Here is a 14,671-nt window from a genome sequence, read left to right on the forward strand (position 1 = left end):
CCCGAGGACCAAGAGAGGCCCCGCCCCTCCCCGCGAGCCGCCAATCAGCGCGCCCCGCTGCGGGGAGGAGGTGGGGGCGGTGCGCGGACCAGTGACGCCAGAGCGCCCGCCGGAGGAGGGGGCGGTGCCGGAAGGTCGCGTCACGTGACTCAGGCGGCGGCGCAGGGGGACGCTCGGGGGCCAGAGGCTCCCCCCCCACCAGACGGTACGGGGGGCGTGGTCACGGGCGGGGCTGCGGGCGGGGCTTATGAATATGGGCGTGGCCGCCAGGTGTGGGCGGGGCCGCGAGGCGCGGTGCTTCCGGGAAGGGCAGGTGGCTGCGGGGGCAGCGGGGAGACCCCGGGCCCGGGTGGGTGCCATGGTAACAAGGGGGGTGTCATGGTAACGGGGGGGGTCTCGAGGGGGGGGCGTGGGACCGGAGGGACACCCGTGGGGGGGCGTGGGACAGGGGGTCCCCGGGGGGGGGGGGGGTGTCGCCGGCCTGTGGTGGGGGGACATGGGCACAGTAACGGGGGGACCGGGGCGAGGAAGGGGTTTGGGGGGGCCCTGGGGTGTCACAGGCACCGGGGGGGGCACTAGGGACAGAGGTGGCCGCGGTGACAATAAGGACAGGGGTGGCCACGGAGAGGGGGGGCAGGATGGGGTGGCCATGGGGGGGGGGGGACAGCAAGGACGGGGTGGCCATGGGGGGGGGGGGGGACAGCAAGGACGGGGTGGCCATGGGGGGGGGGGGGACAAGGGTGGTGACAGGTTCAGGGTGACCATAAGGACAAAAGGGACCCCAAGGATGGGGGGGACAATTGGGACAAGGGTGGCCACAGTGTTGGGGTGACTGACAGGACAGGGGTGGCCGTGGGGACAGAGGGGACAATCGGGACAGGGGTGGCCATGGGGACAATTGGGACAAGGGTGGCCACAAGGATGGAGGGACAATTGGGTGGCCATGGGGACAGAGGGGACAATCGGGACAAGGGTGGCCACAGGGATGGAGGGACAATTGGGTGGCCGTGGGGACAGAGGGGACAATCGGGACAAGGGTGGCCACAGGGATGGAGGGACAATTGGGTGGCCGTGGGGACAGAGGGGACAATCAGGACAAGGGTGGCCATGGGGACAATTGGGACAAGGGTGGCCACAAGGATGGAGGGACAATTGGGTGGCTGTGGGGACAGAGGGGACAATCGGGACAAGGGTGGCCACAGGGATGGAGGGACAATTGGGTGGCCGTGGGGACAGAGGGGACAATCGGGACAAGGGTGGCCACAGGGATGGAGGGACAATTGGGTGGCCGTGGGGACAGAGGGGACAATCAGGACAAGGGTGGCCATGGGGACAATTGGGACAAGGGTGGCCACAAGGATGGAGGGACAATTGGGTGGCCGTGGGGACAGAGGGGACAATAGGGACAAGGGTGGCCACAGGGATGGAGGGACAATTGGGTGGCCGTGGGGACAGAGGGGACAATAGGGACAAGGGTGGCCACAGGGATGGAGGGACAATTGGGTGGCTGTGGGGACAGAGGGGACAATCGGGCCATGGTATCAGGGTCAGGACAGGGGTGGCCATGGGGACAGAGGGGACAAGGAACCAGCGGAGCAACCGTAACGGGGTAGAAACTTGTCCCCTCTGTCACAGGGACCCGTTGTCACCTCGCCCTCCCCCAGGTACCACCAGCCCGAACCCCAAAACCGCCCCCAAAGTGGGATTATTTTGCCCAATTTCAGCCTTTTTTTTTTGCCCCATTTCGCTCTTGCATTTGCCGCCGGCGAGCTGCAACACCCACCCGCCTTTTTTTTTAAGCCCAAAAAGGGGGAAATTGGGGTTTAAGGAGAAAATTCGGCGTCTGAATCCGCTCCGGGTGCGGGAAGTGGCTAAACCGGTGCATATTTGGGGGGAAATTAGGCCGGGTTTGGTCTCATCCGCCTCTTCCCCTCAGGTCTTTACTCCCGCGCCAGGAATTGCAGCAGACTGACGCCGAGGCGCCGCCGCCGCTTTCGTTAAGTGGTAATTATGCAAATGAGCTGGGTTTGGGCGGGCGACGGGGCTGAGCCGGAGAAGTGGTACTGGGTTTCGATTAAACTGGGTTCAATTCACGGGGTTCAATTCACTGAGTTCAATTAAACTGGGTTCAATTCACTGGGTTCAATTAATTGAGTTCAATTAAGCTGGGTTCAATTCAGCAGGTTCAGTTAAACCGGGTTCGATTAAACTGGGTTCAATGAATCGGGTTCAGATAAACCGGGTTTGATTAAACCAGGTTCGATTAAACTGGGTTTAATGAATCGGGTTCAGATAAACCGGGTTTGATTAAACCGGGTTCGATTAAACCAGGTTCATTTAAACTGGGTTTGATTAACCGGGTTCAGTTAAACTGGGTTCACTGGGTTCGATTAAACTGGGTTTGATTAAACTGGGTTCAGTTAACCAGGTTCAATTCAGGAGGTTCAGTTAAACTGTGTTCAGTTCATCAGGTTCGATTAAACTGGGTTCGATTAAACTGGGTTTAATTAAACCGGGTTCAGTGAAACCAGGTTCAATTCATTGGGTTCGATAAAACTGGGTTCAAATCCCTGGGTTCAATTAAACCGAGTTCAATTCACTGGGCTCGATTAAACCGGGCTCAGTTAAACTGGGTTCGATTAAACCAGGTTCATTTAAACTGGGTTTGATTAACCGGGTTCAGTTAAACTGGGTTCACTGGGTTCGATTAAACTGGGTTTAATTAAACCGGGTTCAGTGAAACCAGGTTCAATTCATTGGGTTCGATAAAACTGGGTTCAAATCCCTGGGTTCAATTAAACCGAGTTCAATTCACTGGGCTCGATTAAACCGGGCTCAGTTAAACTGGGTTCGATTAAACCAGGTTCATTTAAACTGGGTTTGATTAACCGGGTTCAGTTAAACTGGGTTCACTGGGTTCGATTAAACTGGGTTTAATTAAACCGGGTTCAGTGAAACCAGGTTCAATTCATTGGGTTCGATAAAACTGGGTTCAAATCCTTGGGTTCAATTAAACCGAGTTCAATTCACTGGGCTCAGTTAAACTGGGTTCGATTAATCTGGGTTCAATTAATCTGGGTTCAATTAATCTGGGTTTAATTAATCCGGGTTCAATTCACCGCCGCCATCCCAGGGTTGGGGGACGGTGGCACCGTGCCGTGCCGCCGCGGTGGTTTCGGCACATCCCCCGTCGGTGCAACCCCATCTCATGGCTTTTGGGGTTTTTTTTTTCTTGTTTTTTTTTCCTCCATCCCGCCAACCTTTTCCAGCTCCCGGCACACCGGCATCCCCATGGATCTCCTTGCCGGCATCGGCTGCGCCTGTGCCGGGCTCCTGGCGGTGCTGGCGGCGGCGCTGCTGGGCGTGGCGTATCGCTTGGGGCTCCTCTACCAGCTTCGGCATAAGGTAGGATGAAACGGGTGAGAACATTGCGATTTTACCGAAAAACGCCTATTTTTGAAGCCATCCCGGCTCGGTAAAGGGATGGTGACGCCGCGTACATCCTCCCGGTGAACTCCTCCGCCGTGCAGGTGGACCCCCGAAGCTCCCGGCACGGTGGTGAGCTGGTGGCGGAGGTGCTGAAGGCACACGGCGTCCGCTTCCTCTTCGCCTTGGCTGGTGGCCACATCTCACCCATCTTGGTGGCCAGCGAGAAGTTGGGCATCCGCGTGGTGGACACCCGGCATGAGGCCACCGCCGTCTTCGCCGCCGATGCCGTCTCCAGGCTCTCGGGTGCGGATATGAAAGGGGATCCCATGGCCAGCACCTTCTTCTGCCCCAATGGATGGAGGGTTTTGGGGTGTCCCAGCTTGGTGGGCTCCTGGTTGACCTGAGGAGGGTTCAAAGACTTTGTGGGTGTCCAGGGTCCTTCTGTGGGGAGTTTTGTCCCTCTGGAGATAATTTGGCAGCTCCGGTGAGGAGAAGATGGGGAGAAGGTGACCCCATGGCCAGCACCTTCTCCGGCCCCAATGGATGAGGATTTTGGGGTGTCCCAGCTTGGTGGGCTCCTGGTTGACCTGAGGAGGGTTCAAACACTCTCCATGGTGGGTTTTGTCCTCATTTATTCCCTCTGGAGATAATTTGGCAGCTCCGGTGAGGACAGGACGAGGAGAAGGTGACCCCACGGCCAGCACCTTCTCCTGTCCCAATGGATGGAGGGTTTTGGGGTGTCCCAGCTTGGTGGGGTCCTGGTTGACCTGAGGAGGGTTCAAACACTCTCCATGGTGGGTTTTGTCCTCATTTATTCCCTCTGGAGATAATTTGGCAGCTCCGGTGAGGAGAGGACAAGGAGAAGGTGACCCCATGGCCAGCACCTTCTCCGACCCCAATGGATGAGGATTTTGGGGTGTCCCAGCGTGGTGGGATCCTGGTTGACCTGAGGAGGGTTCAAAGACTTTGTGGGTGGCCAGGGTCCTTCTGTGGGGGGTTTTGTCCCTCTGGAGATAATTTGGCAGCTCCGGTGAGGACAGGATGAGGAGAAGGTGACCCCACGGCCAGCACCTTCTCCTGTCCCAGTGGATGAGGATTTTGGGGTGTCCCAGCTTGGTGGGCTCCTGGTTGACCTGAGGAGGGTTCAAACACTCTCCATGGTGGGTTTTGTCCTCATTTATTCTCTCCGGAGATAATTTGGCAGCTCCGGTGAGGAGAAGATGGGGAGAAGGTGACCCCATGGCCAGCACCTTCTCCGGCCCCAATGGATGAGGATTTTGGGGTGTCCCAGCTTGGTGGGGTCCTGGTTGACCTGAGGAGGGTTCAAAGACTTTGTGGGTGTCCAGGGTCCTTCTGTGGGGGGTTTTGTCCCTCTGGAGATAATTTGGCAGCTCCGGTGAGGACAGGACGAGGAGAAGGTGACCCCACGGCCAGCACCTTCTCCGGCCCCAATGGATGAGGATTTTGGGGTGTCCCAGCTTGGTGGGGTCCTGGTTGACCTGAGGAGGGTTCAAAGACTTTGTGGGTGGCCAGGGTCCTTCTGTGGGGGGTTTTGTCCCTATTTTTCCCCCCTCGGAGCTAATTCAAGCACTTGGGTGCCAAGAGATGAGCAACCAAGCGTGCCCTGAACCCCCAGCCAAAAATCGGGGTGCAGAGGGACCCCTTTCCACCCCCCCCCCATTTCCCCGCAGGTCGTATCGGCGTCGCCGCCGTCACCGCCGGTCCCGGCGTCACCAACACGGTGACAGCCGTCAAGAACGCCCAGATGGCCGAATCGCCGCTGCTGCTCATCGGGGGAGCGGCCGCCTCGCTGCAGAAGGTGGGGGGGGGGGGGGGCACCCCAATAAAATCCCATCTCGTCTTCATTTTTTGGGGAGTTTTCCCCCCCCCGTTTTGGGGGTTCGAGGCTCATTTTTCTCCTCTCCGTAGGGTCGGGGAGCGCTGCAGGACATCGACCAACTCTCGCTCTTCAAGACGCTCTGCAAAGCCTGCGTCTCGGTGCGCGCCGTCCGTGACATCGTCCCCACCTTCCGCGAAGCCATCGCCACCGCGCAGTCGGGGACCCCCGGTAAAATAATAGAGGGGGGCGCGGGGGACAGACGACACCCCAAAACCACCCCTAAGGCGCTCGGGTTGGTGGGTTTGGTCCCCACCGTGGGTTACTCGTGGTTTGCAGCGGCGTTTTTTGGGGCGCTGCTGTTTGAATTGAGGGGGTTTAGCACCCAAAAGTGGTTTTGGGGTGACGTGGGGGTCCTCCCCACCCCGACACCCCGATCCCGTAGGACCCGTCTTCGTGGAGGTCCCCATCGACGTTCTCTACCCCTTCCACGTGGTGGAGAAGGAGATCGGTGGCACCAAGAGCGCCCGAGGGTTGCGGGGAAAGGTGGTGCAGTGGTGAGCAGCGGCACCCCCCTCCGCCCCTCCGACGGGTGCTGGGGTGCTGGGGTGCTGGGGTGCTGGGGATGCTGGGCGGTGGGGGTGCTGGGTGTTGGGTCTGCTGGTTTTGGGGTGCTGGGTGGGGGGGGTGCTGGGGATGCTGGGCGGTGGGGGTGCTGGGTGTTGGGTCTGCTGGTTTCTGGGTGCTGGGTGTGAGACCTGTGGGGTGCTGGGTGCAGGGCACTGGGGGTGCTGGGTAGGGGGGGTACTGGGTGTTGGGTCTGCCTGTTTCGGGGTGCTGGGTGTGAGACCTGTGGGGTGCTGGGTGCAGGGCACTGGGGGTGCTGGGTGGGGGGGGTGCTGGTTTCGGGGTGCTGGGTGTGAGACCTGTGGGGTGCTGGGTGCAGGGCACTGGGGGTGCTGGGTGGGGGGGTGCTGGGTGTTGGGTCTGCTGGTTTCTGGGCACTGGGGGTGCTGGGTGTGAGACCTGTGGGGTGCTGGGTGCAGGGCCCTGGGGGTGCTGGGTCGGGGGGGTGCTGGGTGTTGGGTCTGCTGGTTTCGGGGTGCTGGGTGTGAGACCTGTGGGGTGCTGGGTGCAGGGCACTGGGGGTGCTGGGTGTGGGGTCTGCTGGTTTCTGGGCACTGGGGGTGCTGGGTGTGAGACGTGGGGTGCTGGGTGTGAGACCTGTGGGGTGCTGGGTGCAGGGCCCTGGGGGTGCTGGGTCGGGGGGGTGCTGGGTGTTGGGGCTGCTGGTTTCTGGGCACTGGGGGTGCTGGGTGTGAGACCTGTGGGGTGCTGGGTGCAGGGCCCTGGGGGTGCTGGGTCGGGGGGGTGCTGGGTGTTGGGGCTGCTGGTTTCTGGGCACTGGGGGTGCTGGGTGTGAGACCTGTGGGGTGCTGGGTGCAGGGCACAGGGGGTGCTGGGTGCTGGGCACTGGGGGTGCTGAGCGGTGGGGGTGCTGGGTGTTGGGTCTGCTGGTTTCTGGGCACTGGGGGTGCTGGGTGTGAGACCTGTGGGGTGCTGGGTGCAGGGCACTGGGGGTGCTGGGTGGGGGGGGTGCTGGGTGTGGGGTCTGCTGGTTTCTGGGCACTGGGGGTGCTGGGTGTGAGACCTGTGGGGGTGCTGGGTGTTTGGGGTGCTGGGCGCAGGGCACTGGGGGTGCTGTGCATAAGGGGCGCAGGGCACTGGGGGTGCTGGGTGTGAGACCTATGGGGGTGCTGGGTGCAGGGCACTGGGGGTGCAGGGCACTGGGGGTGCAGGGCACTGGGGGTGCTGGGTGGGGGGGATGCTGGGTGTGGGGTCTGCTGGTTTCTGGGCACTGGGGGTGCTGGGTGTGAGACCTGTGGGGTGCTGGATGGTGGGTGTTTGGGGTGCTGGGTGCAGGGCACTGGGGGTGCAGGGCACTGGGGGTGCTGAGCGGTGGGAGTGGTGGGTGTGGGGTCTGCTGGTTTCTGGGCACTGGGGGTGCTGGGTGTGAGACCTGTGGGGTGCTGGATGGTGGGTGTTTGGGGTGCTGGGTGCAGGGCACTGGGGGTGCTGGGTGCAGGGCACTGGGGGTGCAGGGCACTGGGGGTGCTGGGTGCTGGGCAGTGGGGGTGCTGAGCGGTGGGGGTGCTGGGTGTTGGGTCTGCTGGTTTCTGGGCACTGGGAGTGCTGGGTGTGAGACCTGGGGGTGCTGGCTGCTGGGCACAGGGGGTGCTGGGTGGTGGTGGTGCTGGGCGATGGCGGTGCTGGGAGCTTGGCGCTGGGGGTGCTGGGCACGTCCCCAAGGGGTCCCAGCACCCCAACCCCCCGTAGGTACCTCCAGAACTACATCCGAAACCTCTTTGCGGGTGCCTGGGAGCCCCGGGACGTGTCCCCGTTGCCCGTGCAGGTGCCGCTGGCCACCGAGGATGAGGTGGGTTTTGGGGTGACCCCCCCCCATCCCCACCCGTGGATTGGGGGTTTTGGGGTGTCTTGGAGGTGGGGGCTGGTTGGGGCAGGTTTGGGGTATGGCAGAGCTGGGTTTTGGGGTTAAATCAGCTGGTTTTGGGGCTCAGCTGAGCCAGTTTTGGGGTTAAGCTGGGCTGAGTTTAGGGCTCAGCTGAGCCAGGTTTTGGGGCTCTCCTGAGCTGGTTTTGGGGCTCAGCTGAGCCAGTTTTGGGGTTAAGCTGGGCTGAGTTTAGGGCTCAGCTGAGCCAGTTTTGGGGCTCTCCTGAGCTGGTTTTGGGGCTCAGCTGAGCCAGTTTTGGGGTTAAGCTGGGCTGAGTTTAGGGCTCAGCTGAGCCAGCTTTGGGGCTCTCCTGAGCTGGTTTTGGGGCTCAGCTGAGCCAGTTTTGGGGTTAAGCTGGGCTGAGTTTAGGGCTCAGCTGAGCCAGGTTTTGGGGCTCTGCTGAGCTGGTTTTGGGGCTCTGCTGAGCTGGTTTTGGGGCTCTCCTAAGCTGGTTTTGGGGCTCAGCTGAGCCAGTTTTTGGGGCTGACTGAGCCGCTTTTGGGGCTCAGCTGAGCTGGGTTTTGGGGCTGACTGAGCCAGGCTTGGGGCTCAGTGGAGCTGGTTTTGGGGATCAGCTGAGCTGCTTTTGGGGCCCAATTGAGCTGGTTTTGGGGCCCAAGCTGGTTTTGGGGCTCAGCTGAGCTGGTTTTGGGGCTAAGCTGGGCTGATTTTAGGGCTCAGCTGAGCCAGGTTTTGGGGCTCTCTCCTGAGCTGGTTTTGGGGCTCTCCTAAGCTGGTTTTGGGGCTCAGCTGAGCCAGTTTTTGAGGCCCAACTGAGCTGATTTTGGGGCTCACCTGAGCTGGTTTTTGGGGATAACTGAGCTAGTTTTGGGGTCCAAGCGGGCTGGTTTAGGGACCCAACTGAACTGGTTTTGGGGCTCAGCTGAGCCAGTTTCGGGGCCTGACTAAGCTGGTTTTGGGGTTCAGCTGAGTCAGTTTTAGGGTTCGACAGGGCTGGGTTTTGGGGCCAACCCTGCTGGGTTTGGTGCCCAACCGAGCCGGTTTTGGGGCTGATCGAGGCGGTTTTGGGTCACAGGTGCAGCGGTGCGCGGAGCTGGTGAGCCGGGCCACGAAGCCACTGGTACTGGTGGGCAGCCAGGCCATGCTGCCGCCCACGCCGGCCGAGGAGCTACGGTGAACTGGTTTTGGGGACGGGTGAACTGGTTTTGGGGACGGGTGAACCGGTTTTGGGGATGGTGGAGCCAATTTGGGAGCTGCTGAGCCGGTGTGGGGATGGATGAACTGGTTTGGGGATGGGTAAACCGGTTTGGGGACAGTTGAGCCGGGTTTGGGGATGGATCAGCCAATCTGGGGACAGCTGAACTGGTGTGGGGACAGCTGAGCCAAGTTTGGGGATGGATGAACTGGTTTGGGGATGGATGAACTGGTTTGGGGATGGGTAAACTGGTTTGGGGACAGTTGAGCTGGGTTTGGGAATGGATCAGCCAATTTGGGGTCTGGTGAGCTGGTGTGGGGACAGCTGAGCCAGTTTGGGGATGGATGAACTGGTTTGGGGATGGATGAACTGGTTTGGGGATGGGTAAACTGGTTTGGGGACAGTTGAGCTGGGTTTGGGGATGGATCAGCCAATTTGGGGACAGCTGAGCTGGTGTGGGGACAGCTGAACTGGTGTGGGGACAGCTGAACTGGTGTGGGGACAGCTGAGCCAAGTTTGAGGATAGCTGAGCTGGTGTGAGGATGGATGAACTGGTTTGGGGATGGGTAAACTGGTTTGGGGATGAATAAACCGGTTTGGGGACAGTTGAGCCGGATTTGGGGATGGATCAGCCAATTTGGGGACGGACGAACCGGTTTGGGGACGGACGAACCGGTTTGGGGACGGACGAACCGGTTTGGGGAGGGACGAACCAGTTTGGGGACGGACGAACCAGTTTGGGGACAGTTGAGCTGGGTTTGGGGATGGATCAGCCAATTTGGGGTCTGCTGAGCCAGTTTGGGGATGGACAAACGGGTTTGGGGACAGCTGAGCTGGGTTTGGGGACAGATGAGATGGTTTGGGGACAGAGGAGCGGGTTTGGGGACGGCTGAGCCGCTTTGGGGGTGAATCAGCCACTTTGGGGACAAATGAGCCAGATTTGGGCCTGACTGAGCGAGTTTTTGGGCTCAGCTGAGCCAATTTTTGGGGCCAAACCAAGGCGGTTTTGGGTCTCCAACGAAGCCAGTTTGGGAGCCCGACTGAGCCACTTTTTGGGGCTAAACTGAGCCATTTTGGAGCCCAACCGAGCCGTTTTCGGTACACGCTGACGCCCGCCTACCCCCAGCGCGGCGCTGGAGACCCTGGGCATCCCCTGCTACCTGGGGGGTGCGGCGCGGGGGCTTCTCCCCCCCGGCAGCCCCCTCCTCCTGCGCCAGAACCGCCGCGACGCCCTCCGCGATGCCGACCTGGTGCTGCTGGCAGGTACCGGGATGCGGCTGGGGGGGGGGGGGTGACACCCCCGGTGTCCCCATCCCCACGGTGCCACCCTCTGCCTGTCCCCAAAGGTGCCGTCTGTGATTTTCGCCTCTCCTACGGGCGCCTTTTCGGTCGCCGCGCCGTCGTCGTGGCCGTTAACCGGGATCGGGTGCAGCTCCTCCGCAATTCCGATGTCTTCTGGAAACCTCGGCTCGCCGTGCAAGGTGAGACCCCCCCCCGCCCCCCACCCTGCCACCCCCCACCTGAAATGGGCCGCGTGGGGTGTGACGAGTTGGGCGTTCTCGGCAGGCGACGCCGCCTCCTTCGTGGCGCGGTTGGCGCGGAGCCTGCGGGGCTACGCCTGCCCCGGGGATTGGGTGGAGGGGCTGCGCGAGGCCGATCGGAAAAAGGAGCAGGCGAACCGGTGAGCGCCCGCGGGACGGGGACGGGGACAGGGGAGGGGACAGGGCTGGGGACAGGGACAGGGCTGGGGACGAGGTTGGGGACAGGGCTGGGGACAGGGACAGGGCTGGGGACAGGGCTGGGGACAGGGCTGGGCACAGGCACGGGGATGAGGATGGGGACAGGGCTGGGGACAGGGGAGGGGACAGGGATGGGCACAGGGCTGGGGACAGGGACAGGGCTGGGGACAGGGACAGGGCTGGGGACAGGGACAGGGCTGGGGACAGGGCTGGGCACAGGCACAGGGATGAGGATGGGGACAGGGCTGGGGACAGGGGAGGGGACAGGGATGGGCACAGGGCTGGGGACAGGGACAGGGCTGGGGACAGGGACAGGGCTGGGGACAGGGCTGGGCACAGGCACGGGGATGAGGATGGGGACAGGGATGGGGACAGGGACAGGGCTGGGGACAGGGGAGGGGACAGGGATGGGCACAGGGCTGGGGACAGGGACAGGGCTGGGGACAGGGACAGGGCTGGGGACAGGGGAGGGGACAGGGATGGGCACAGGGCTGGGGACAGGGACAGGGCTGGGGACAGGGCAAGGCATGGGAATGGGGACAACCACGAGGATGGGAACTGGGAGAGGGAGAGGCGCAGGGACTGGGATGGGGACAGGGACAGGGCTGGGCACAGGCACGGGGATGAGGATGGGGACAGGGATGGGGACAGGGACAGGGATGGGGACAGGGGAGGGGATGGGGAGGGGACAGGGATGGGGACAGGGACAGGGATGGGGACAGGGATGGGGACGGGGAGGGGACAGGGATGGGGACAGGGACAGGGCTGGGGACAGTTATGGAGATGGGGACAAGCATGGGGACGGGAACAGGCACAAAGATGGGGACAGGGACAGGCCCGGGGACAGGGCAAGGCATGGGAATGGGGACAACCACGAGGATGGGAACAGGGAGAGGGAGAGGGATGGGGACAGGGACTGGGATGGGGACGGGGAGGGGCATGGATCTTGGCCTTTTTTGGGGGGGATCCCAGCCCCTTTCTGATTTGGGGGGCTCCCCGTTCCCAGTCCTTGGGGGATCCCAACCCATTCCCAGTCCTGGGGGGTTCCCCATTCCCAGTCCTTGGGAGATCCCAACCCATTTCCAACTGGGGGCGTCCCCATTCCCAGTCCTTGGGAATCCCAACCCATTTCCAACTGGGGGGCGTCCCCATTCCCAGTCCTTGGGGGATCCCAATCCGTTTCCAACTGGGGGCGTCCCCATTCCCAGTCCTTGGGGGATCCCAACCCATTTCCAACTGGGGGCGTCCCCATTCCCAGTCCTTGGGAATCCCAACCCATTTCCAACTGGGGGGCGTCCCCATTCCCAGTCCTTGGGGGATCCCAATCCGTTTCCAACTGGGGGCGTCCCCATTCCCAGTCCTTGGGGGATCCCAACCCATTTCCAGCTGGGGGGCATCCCCATTCCCAGTCCTTGGGGGATCCCAACCCATTTCCAACTGGGGGGCTCCCCATTCCCAGTCCTTGGGAGATCCCAACCCATTTCCAACTGGGGGCGTCCCCATTCCCAGTCCTTGGGGGATCCCAACCCATTTCCAACTGGGGGCGTCCCCATTCCCAGTCCTTGGGAATCCCAACCCATTTCCAACTGGGGGGCGTCCCCATTCCCAGTCCTTGGGGGATCCCAACCCATTTCCAACTGGGAGGGGGATCCCACCTACCTCTTCCTTGCCCCGGGGTGGGGGGGGGTCTCCCCCCAAACAGGGAGAAGGCAGCGACCCCCACCCCGCAACACCTGAACCCCCTGGACCTGCTGCACCGCCTGGATGCGCTGCTGCCCCCCGAGAGCCTCCTCGTAGCCGACGGGGGGGACTTTGTGGGCACCGCCGCCTACATCGTCCGTCCCCGACGTCCCCTCGCCTGGCTGGACCCCGGTAAGGACCCCCCACCCCGGGGAACGCTGTCACCTTAGGGGGTGACACACGCGGGTGACGCCGCCGGCTGTTGTCTCCGCAGGAGCTTTTGGCACGCTGGGAGTCGGCGGAGGGTTCGCGCTCGGCGCCAAGCTCTGCCGTCCCGACGCGGAGGTAACTGGGATGCGGTGGCCAGTGGGGACGGTGGCCACCGCGTCACCCGCGTGGCTTCACGGTGTTTGTCCCCTCCCCGGTGCCAGGTTTGGGTCCTCTACGGTGACGGCTCGCTGGGTTACAGCTTGATGGAGTTCGACACCTTCGTGCGGCACAAGGTGAGATGACGCCAAAAATGGGGTCTGGAGGGGGGGGGGGAAATGGGGTCTTGTCCCCGTCCCAGGGTGTCACCGGGGCGCGGTGGCCCCGTGCTTTGTCCCCTACAGACGCCGGTCATCGCGCTGGTGGGCAACGACGCGTGCTGGAGCCAGATTGCCCGGGAGCAAGTGGCTTTGCTGGGCAGCAACGTGGCGTGTGGCCTCAAGTACCTGGGTGAGCACCGTGTCCCCTCTTTGTCCCCAGATTTGGGGACACCTAGGTGACCCCTAGGGTGGGTTGAAGCATGCCTGGTGGCATCATGACACCTTGGGGTGGATCAAGCCGTGTCTGGTGGCATCGTGTCACCCTGGATCGAGCCATGCCCGGTGGCACTGTGTCACCCTGGGGTAGATTGAGCTGTCCCAGGTGTCACCACGTCACTCTAGGGAGGATCAGGCCATGCCTGGTGACATCACGTCACTTTGGGGACCATCAAGCCACAGTCAATGGTCACATCATCTCTAGGAAGGATTGGATTGGACTGTGCCTGGTGGCACCGTGTCACCCTGGATCAGGCCGTGCCTGGTGGCACCCTGTCACCCTTGGGAGGATCAAGTCATGCCGGGTGGCACCGTGTCACCCTGGATCAGGCCATATCTGGTGGCACCGTGTCACCCTTGGGAGGATCAAGTCATGCTGGGTGGCACTGTGTCACCCTGGATCAGGCCATGCCTGGTGGCACCGTGTCACCCTGGATCAGGCCATGCCTGGTGGCACCGTGTCACCCTTGGGAGGATCAGGCCATGCCTGGTGGCACCGTGTCACCCTGGATCAGGCCATGCCTGGTGGCACCATATCACCCTTGGGAGGATCAAGTCATGCCGGGTGGCACCGTGTCACCCTGGATCAGGCCATGTCTGGTGGCACCGTGTCACCCTCGATCAGGCCATGCCTGGTGGCACCATGTCACCTTTGGGAGGATCAGGCCATGTCTGGTGGCACCGTGTCACTCTCGATCAGGCCATGCCTGGTGGCACCGTGTCACCCTTGGGAGGATCAGGCCATGCCTGGTGGCACCGTGTCACCCTTGGGAGGATCAGGCCATGCCTGGTGGCACCGTGTCACCCTTGGGAGGATCAGGCCATGTCTGGTGGCACCGTGTCACCTTTGGGAGGATCAGGCCATGCCTGGTGGCACCGTGTCACCCTTGGGAGGATCAGGCCATGCCTGGTGGCACCGTGTCACCCCGGGGAGGATGGGGCACAGTAGCCCAGTGTCACCCCATACTGACCCCTCGCGGTGGCCCTGTATCACCCCACTATCAAGCCATTCCCACGGAGGTGACAGGGCCACCACCGCTGTCCCCTCCCTACAGACTACCACGCGGTGGCCGAAGCTCTGGGCGGCAAAGGCTTCGTGGTTGGTCGCCCGGACCGCGAGCGGCTGGACGCCGTCCTCCGCGCCGCGCAGGATGCGTGCCGCCAAGGCCACCCCGTCCTCATCAACGCCCTCATCGGCAAAACCGACTTCCGCGACGGCTCCATCTCCGTCTAGGGACAGTGTCCCCAAAATGTCCTGGCCGTGTCCCCAGCTGGGGGGGGGGACACAGAGGAAAGGGGTGGTTTTGGGTGACGCTGGTGCTGTGCCCCATCCCGGGGGACAGCCGCTTCACCCCCCCCCCGGCAATAAAACAGCACCGTGTGCCCACCCCCCTCGTCCTCTACCATCCATTTGGGTGCCAACACCCTGGGGACACCCGAAGTGACATTTTCGGGGCTGTCACCCCCCCCACACACACTTTGTCGGGCCGGCGTCGCACCAACACACGCACAAAG

At 62.3% G+C, this 14,671-nt stretch overlaps 1 protein-coding gene across 1 annotated transcript; it reads left to right on the forward strand.

Annotated features, from left to right (window-relative positions):
• The first annotated feature begins 264 nt into the window (after positions 1 to 264).
• HACL2 (2-hydroxyacyl-CoA lyase 2) lies at positions 265 to 14,671 on the forward strand. Its single transcript, XM_075134061.1, has 17 exons — positions 265 to 349; positions 1,937 to 2,004; positions 3,270 to 3,405; positions 3,531 to 3,732; positions 5,121 to 5,248; positions 5,359 to 5,497; positions 5,712 to 5,823; positions 7,604 to 7,703; positions 8,815 to 8,912; positions 10,061 to 10,197; positions 10,281 to 10,415; positions 10,501 to 10,615; positions 12,376 to 12,545; positions 12,628 to 12,698; positions 12,785 to 12,856; positions 12,965 to 13,070; positions 14,212 to 14,671. Exons 3-17 carry the CDS (start codon positions 3,292 to 3,294, stop codon positions 14,388 to 14,390), a joined length of 1,878 nt encoding a protein of 625 aa, XP_074990162.1. The 5' UTR covers positions 265 to 349; positions 1,937 to 2,004; positions 3,270 to 3,291; the 3' UTR covers positions 14,391 to 14,671.

This window comes from Calonectris borealis, chromosome 31, assembly GCF_964195595.1.
Source record: "Calonectris borealis chromosome 31, bCalBor7.hap1.2, whole genome shotgun sequence".
Classification (NCBI taxonomy): domain Eukaryota; kingdom Metazoa; phylum Chordata; class Aves; order Procellariiformes; family Procellariidae; genus Calonectris; species Calonectris borealis.